A 7792-nucleotide genomic window follows, 5' to 3' on the forward strand; every position below is an offset into this window, starting at 1 on the left:
ATGTTAAACTTCTTGTTTAAAGACGTTAAAGTTTCCGTCCCTGTCCTACAACTTTAACAAGTATGCCTCATAATACTTTCCACTAAACAGGGTACCTATCTCCACCCTGGTATAGCCAGACCTCTATTCTAGCCGGCTGACATGTTTCACCCAGCCTATAAATCTTGATGGAAGTCAGTTTAGAATTCTGACCTTGTTTGTTAATCAACAATTTCACACACTTTTGACTCTTTCTTTATGGCACTTGTTTGCTATTGAACTTGTGGCTTGACTTTGCCATATAAAAGGATAACCTCAAGATTCAGAATAAACTTTCAAGTATTGTTACTTTGTACTTCCTTTGGTTTCCTATGAACCAACTACTGTCATGAGAGATCTTTCCATGAATGAAAGCCAAGACTGTCATGCATCTAGCTACATGGTCTTTAAGACTCCCTTGCCTTAGTTACTTCAGCTAAAAGCTCATATCCTCTCATTCTCTATTACTCAGAAATTCACCATGGTTTCCGCCTACTCTGCTGATTGAAAGTCAGGTGGGTCTATGATTCCAAATTTAACACCACTTGATAGACAAACTGCCCTTTATTTTTGCTTTGCTAATCCTACATTTTGGTCTTCCTGTTCAACACCTTCCTAGGTCCCTTTACTACTGGTAGCTTTTAGGAAGGGTAGTATTGATCTGCTTAGGACAAAGAACTTGCCTGTGTTTATTTTCAAATTGGATTTTAAAGTCGCCATTGGAAATCACACTTGAATAAAATCCAATGATCATGTTACCAGCATTCACATTCACTCTAGTAATAAGCTACTATTATTTTCTTCAAGCTATGAGCCAAGTGCTTTCCTGTCAGTTAGCTGCTCTTAAACTATCTTAAATACACTATCTTGCAAATTATTCACCCAGCTTAGAATCCAATATGTATCTATAATCATTCTGTAGGTTCACCTATGTAAAACCTTCCATGGTTCTCACTATGACATTTAATCAGTAGTAAAGACAAGCAGTTTGTACAAAAGGCAGAGACTCAATCAAGACCAGCTATAGACTGGTCTTTACACGGATTCCAAGTTCATGTCAAACACTTACAAGTGATAATCCCACTTGTTAAAAATATTAACCTTCTACTAAGCTCTTTTGAACCAAGGACTGGTTGTATATTCAATTGTAGCCTGGTATATATGCCATATGGTAATATAGGACTTTAAACATGGCAACTGTGGTTGTGGATATATATGTTATACTCCAAGCCAATATTGTTTTGATGTTGAGACATCAAATCAGCCAGGAACCAATATTGAGCAGGATAACTTGTTAATATTTCAAGGAAACTTGTTTTAAAAATATAATATGTCATGAGGCATGCAACAGGGACATGAAATATTTTTTAAAAAGTTAATTACAAGAGTTGTTTAGACATCAATTCAAATATTTACTTCAAATAACTCTTATTTCATTTCTAGACTACAAATCTTAGATTATTCAAGATTCTGAAAGATTTTGTTATTAATGATAACGCATTTTTTTAGTTCAGCTGTATTTATTATACTTTTCTTGTGTAAATTTAAGTTAACTAAGCTGCAAATGTGAGAAAATTGTGATTTTTGAAGGAAAAACTATGAAAATTTGGGTATAAAAGTAATTTTCAAAAAAAGCCACAAAAATGATCAGCTGTGATTTAACGAAAGTCATGTACCGAACCGTCATTGTCTCCCGGTCATGACTACATAGGTCTTGTGAGACGTATGTCAAAAAAAACCAGTTTCCTATCCAGGACACCGGTGTGAAGGAAATACTTTTTGTTTAGAGAATCTCAACAAAAGTTTCAGCCGTCTTATATACGAGCCATGAAAATAACTTTTCTTTATAGTATTACTGTCTATAGAGTAAAGTTTCTAACTACTAACAAGGATGACAACATCCATAAAAGCGAAGCACTGAAACGGTAGGACAAACGGACATTAACACTTGTATAGTGTCTGAACTGAATAATCAGAATATAAATGTATTTGAATTGGAGCAAAATTGTGAGTAAATTTGTTTAAAAACTGCTTGATACAGGATAATGTTTATGGACATACTTACATTTTTAGGACTTGATTATAGAGTGGCTTTACTTATAAAATTATACTTTGTTGTCCCAGGAATCAACATACCAAAAATCAGATCAATCGGATGATTAGATAACTTAAAATTTTTTTATTAAAAAAGTAAAAAAAATCAACATGTTTAAAATGGAAGTACGGACATTCTTGTTATGATTATAGAGTTGCTTCGCTTTTCTTTCGTTTTCACACTCTCAGTAGAATAAATTTTTATGTAATTTTATAAATGCTTTCCTATTTCAGTTGCTAGTCTGCGTCACCCAGCATCCATGTCCAATGTCACTGTGCCCTCCTGCTATGTCAAATGATCCATGTAGTTAGCCATGGCTACATGAGTGGGCGAGATCAAGGAACACACAGATACTGCTACTAAGCACCTGGCTCTTGTACGTGGGGCCGCCACATTTTTAAGGTGGTATCCCCAACATCTTAAATAAGTACACCGTGGTCAGCTAAGTGTGAACCCGCACAAAATTAATATCAAATTCAATAAATTTTGAATCCTTCACTAGGTAGCTAATCATTTTTATTATTAAACCAATTGTAAAGTGCAGCAGGTACTTAGCAGTAGCCTGCTGTTCTATTGTATGTACTGCTACATTTGTGCGGGCGTAATTCGCACATTAATAAATCTATCTATCTATCAAAATCGTACCTAACTACTAAAGAAATTACCATGCAAAGTTTGAAATCGATAGGACAACTCTAACATGCCTAAATTAACGAAAAAAGCTATCCTTTTGTGACGGACGTACGGACCTACCCTAATTATAGAAAAGCTTCACTTTTAAACAAGAATGAGAACTAAATCATTGAAGGAAATACTTTTTGTTTAGAGAATCTTAACAAAAGTTTCAGCCGTCTTAAATACGAGCCATAAAAATAACTTTTCTTTATAGTATTACTGTCTAATGGACGAACAGGCACGGTGCATTACAAAGTAAAGTTTCTAACTACTGAAAACATATTAAGAAAATAATACAAGAATCTCAATTTTCAAAGATTTATTAAAACAATAAATAAATGCATGAAACCATCGTTACATTTACCAATGGAAAAATTGAGTTTCATTATGGGGCTTGTTCAATCTTTCGCATACATATCTGTAAAATAATACTCATTAGAAAGCCAGAATGTGTTATTTTTTCAATACTAAAGTCCATCTTGTTAATCAATATAAACCAAATAGATCTGTCTAATCTTATAACTATCCTAGGGATCTTAAGGGATAAGACAATGGACGATATATTTTTTTTACATCCCCAATGATGAGAAGTAAAATAACCCCTATTATAATTTCATGTTATAGTTTAAAATTAGGAACACTACTAGTTTTAAACTAGCCAATCGCAATTCAATAAGAGTTTTCAAAGTTTTTGAGCCAATGAATAAGCAAATGTGGTTATAAAACTTTGATGACCAGTGTAATTATCAGTCCAATATCCTCTCCCGCCCTAACTTGTCCAACTATCTATCTATCTTTCTATCTATCAAATTTTAATCTTTTCATTCAAACTTCCATCCACTTTTCTTGATATCTATCTGTGCTATTTTATATCTATCCATCCAACTTTCTAATTAATTATATAAATTTAACCATGTATAATATCTATCTAATTTCCATATATTTATCTATTAAAATGTCTATCTATCTAGCTAGCTTTCTAGCTTTTTATACAATTATCTATCTATTCTTTCAACAATATATCTATTTTTCTAAACACTTATTTATCTCTTTATCTATCCAAATGTCAAATTTTATCTAATTATAATTTTTAATTTGAATATTGATCTCTATCCATGAATAGTTTATACCTGGCAGATCCTTGGCAGGCCCAGTCATTCCAGTGGTAGGTAGCATGGCCCAATGCATCCTGAAAAAAAACATATAGGAAATGATATAAGTTTATAAAAAGAATCATATTTTAGAAACTTCTTTCTTTTATTATATTTTAGTATTTCTTAAAGCAAGTTCACCAGTTCAAAATGTAGCTGGACAAAGTGTCTCAAAAATCAGATGCTGTCTAAAATGGTGCAAAAAATGGGGACAAATTTCAAATTGATTTGACGGGGCTGTTTATTTACGTCACAAGTGAGGGGAAAGAAAAGGGAAGGAGGAAAGAAACCCCCTAGAAAAGAGATGGGGGTATGACGTCACACGCCAAAACAATTTGAAATTTGTCCCCATTTTTTGCACCATTTTAGACAGCATCAAAAATCAGCCATGTGAAGTCATAAAAATTATGGAGAAGGAGAAGTGTGAAAGAAAACCTATAAATAAGAGATGGATAATTCTTCATTTTTTTGACGTCACAAGGCTGATTATTTGACACTTTGTACTACTACCCTCAAAATTGACCAACAAACTTTACAAAATATATAGAGTAGATTTGCTTTTTGAATTAAATCTGTAAACCTGAAGTCTTTGCATAGTAAGACAGTTCTCATTGTGGAAATCATTGGGTTGTCCCTCCATCCAATCAAACCTTAAGCAAAATATACTGACTTTGAACATATGTTAGATCATTATTAACCAATTTACTAAGATAGTCTTACAAATGTAATGTTAAGTAAAGAAATTTAAACACTGCTGCTTAATTTCTTTATATCCCTTCTTACAATAATTCTAACCTGTATTTTTCTCAAAAAATATTGTCATATACATTGTTTCTAAAATCTTGCAATCGTCACTTCTACATTTGTCCTAGTACACTATGGCATTGTTATCTAAGCTATCTGACTCACCATGTGACCTCAGTCTTGCCATGATCCCATGTCCAGTTTCCATAATTATGATCATCATGAGGACCATGAACTTTAGCTCCTACCCACCATTGGTCATGCATCCTAGATACATAGATAGATAGTTTCCATAGTTATGGTCATCATGATGACCATGCACTGTAGCTCCTACCCATAATTGGTCATGAATCCTAGATAGATAGTTTCCATAGTTATGATCATTATGATGACCATGCACTGTAGCTCCTACCCATCATTGGTCATGAATCCTAGATAGATAGTTTCCATAGTTATGGTCATCATGAGGACCATGCACTGTAGCTCCTACCCACCATTGGTCATGCATCCTAGATACATAGATAGAAAGTTTCCATAGTTATGATCATCATTAGGACCATGCAGTGTAGCCTCTACCCATCATTGGTCATGCATCCTAGATAGATAGTTTCCATAGTTATGGTCATCATGATGACCATGCACTGTAGCTCCTACCCATCATTGGTCATGCATCCTAGATAGATAGTTTCCATAGTTATGATCATCATTAGGACCATGCAGTGTAGCCTCTACCCATCATTGGTCATGCATCCTAGATAGATAGTTTCCATAGTTATGGTCATCATGAGGACCATGCACTGTAGCTCCTACCCATCATTGGTCATGCATCCTAGATAGATAGTTTCCATAGTTATGGTCATCATGATGACCATGCACTGTAGCTCCTACCCATCATTGGTCATGCATCCTAGATAGATAGTTTCCATAGTTATGGTCATCATGATGACCATGCACTGTAGCTCCTACCCATCATTGGTCATGCATCCTAGATAGATAGTTTCCATAGTTATGATCATTATGATGACCATGCAGTGTAGCTCCTACCTACCATTGTTCTGCCATCCTAGTTAAATATATATATTCTTGAGGGCTATGCACTTTAGCTAATGCTAGATTGCAGGGATCGGAAGACATAAGACAATAGCCATTAAATTAATGTATTTCCCCAATATATAGCTCAATTTCCCCTCTATTCCTGGCTAGATTGATTAAAAGGTTGATTAAAAATATAGAATACTTACACTGGTCCAGGTCCCATATCATCGTATATATCTCCAACCATTTCATGGATCATTCTCTAAATAAAAAAAAAATTAGAATGTAGTTAGGAAATTAAATATTTTCTCATGGAAGAAGACATTTTATGTTATGCCAAAGTCTACAAATAAAATTGTATAATATAATTTAATTACTCATAAGAATATCTTTTCCAGTATATTTAAGTGTGTGAGGGGACTTTAATTAAATTAGTACCCAGTTTAAAACACTTTTCTTGATTAGTTTGCTTCAAAACTTTGTGTTCTTAAAGCTTAGTTAATTAGTTCAAACTAATCTTATGCAATCTTTTCAACCAGATAGGGTAATTTTATCTATATTTTTATTGGTTAATAATATATGGCAACTTACCCTGACTTGATTGTACTTTTTAGCTGCATGCTCCTCATCAAAGTCAAGGAGCCAGGAATGGCGGGCATGGCACAGGATCTTGGCATCTTCCTAAATATTAAGACTGATAGATAACTTATAACAAAACATATTTAACAAATAACACAGAATTTACAATTTGATAGTGTGATTATTTCATAGGTAGGTAATGCAAATACTGATTTACTAACACAATATAGAACAGGATCTTAGCATCCTTAATTATATATACAAAAAGGATATCTTATATTTTAAAAATGTCGAGGAGATTCGGAATAGAAAAAGTAATTCTTTCATAGGTAGGCAAGGTAATTATTGATTATGGTCTAGGAGCGAGTTAAATTTATAGATTAATGGTTGAGTAATAACAAATTATGGTATTTAAATAACCAAGAAACAAACAATTTGATTTTTAATTCTTTGAAAGGTAGGTAATGAAAATATTGTTGCAATTTTATATAGCACATAAAAATGACAAGAAACTAGGAATAGATACAATAATAAGGTAATGAAAATATATTAATATCAGCCAAGGACCTTAGTTTATCTAGAATTGATGGATAGCTAATAAAGGACAAAGGGGCTTAATAGTTACATTTCCATTAAGATGACTAAAATATATGATCTCTAACAGTTATGTGCAATAAATATAATAGAAAGATAGATAATGGAATGCAAATATAGATACTTTCCTTGATTACATGTTAAGGTGACCAAAATACAGGCATTCATGACATTCAGTCACATGCAATTTACAGATAGTTAAATAGAAAGATTGATAGATACTTTGGTTACACTTACATGTTCATTAGGATGACTGAAATACATGCATTCGTGGTATACAATCACATGCAATTGATAGAAAAACAGATAGAAAGATAGATAGATACCTTGGTTACATGTTCATTAAGATGACTAAAATACAGACATTCATGACCACCATCAGCCAGATGCCATTGTTCAGGGCAATGGTTTTCCTAAAATAATTCATTGATTTACTATAATATAAAACTTAAATATAAGTATTTGATAAGCTGAAAAATGTTAAGTGAACAATCTTTAAAATTTAAATATGGTCTTTATGGAAATATTGTAGGGTTTCTATTCTTAACAGATTTAAATTTTTTAGAATATAATATTTCACCTGTGCCAAGGCAAAGGCCAGAAGAGCAGCAAATCCTAATAACCCCTTCATATCTCTGTGTACTAGATACAACTAGTAACCTAGTAATCTCTTTATTTTATTTTATATTAGATATTATTTTATAATTCTTATCTGGTGCAAATATTATCTCTTCAGTTTTTGATGCATAGCTTCTCTTTAAGTGTTAGTTTATTATTATTACTCCACATCTAAATTAACTCTAACATGTAAATTGAAATGCGCATCTAATAATACAATGGCAGGAATAACATAACCACACTTTGTCAACCATACACTTTTTTATGAATTATCTTATTAATT

The 7792-nt window shown here is 32.7% G+C and overlaps 1 protein-coding gene across 1 annotated transcript; it reads right to left on the reverse strand.

The window, feature by feature from the left end:
- Positions 1–3092: 3092 nt before the first annotated feature.
- LOC145334521 (C-type lectin domain family 17, member A-like) lies at positions 3093–7551 on the reverse strand. The gene is made up of 8 exons (XM_080179979.1): positions 7472–7551; positions 7218–7304; positions 6310–6399; positions 5925–5980; positions 4849–4950; positions 4520–4589; positions 3919–3977; positions 3093–3206 (listed from the first exon to the last, which is right to left on the reverse strand). The coding sequence occupies exons 1-8, from the start codon at positions 7520–7522 to the stop codon at positions 3149–3151; spliced, it is 573 nt and encodes a 190-aa protein (XP_080036105.1). The 5' UTR covers positions 7523–7551; the 3' UTR covers positions 3093–3148.
- Between the last annotated feature and the right edge of the window lie 241 nt (positions 7552–7792).

The sequence above is a fragment of the Acartia tonsa genome, chromosome 12, assembly GCF_053477335.1.
Source record: "Acartia tonsa isolate MP-2025a chromosome 12, ASM5347733v1, whole genome shotgun sequence".
NCBI classification, from domain to species: domain Eukaryota; kingdom Metazoa; phylum Arthropoda; class Copepoda; order Calanoida; family Acartiidae; genus Acartia; species Acartia tonsa.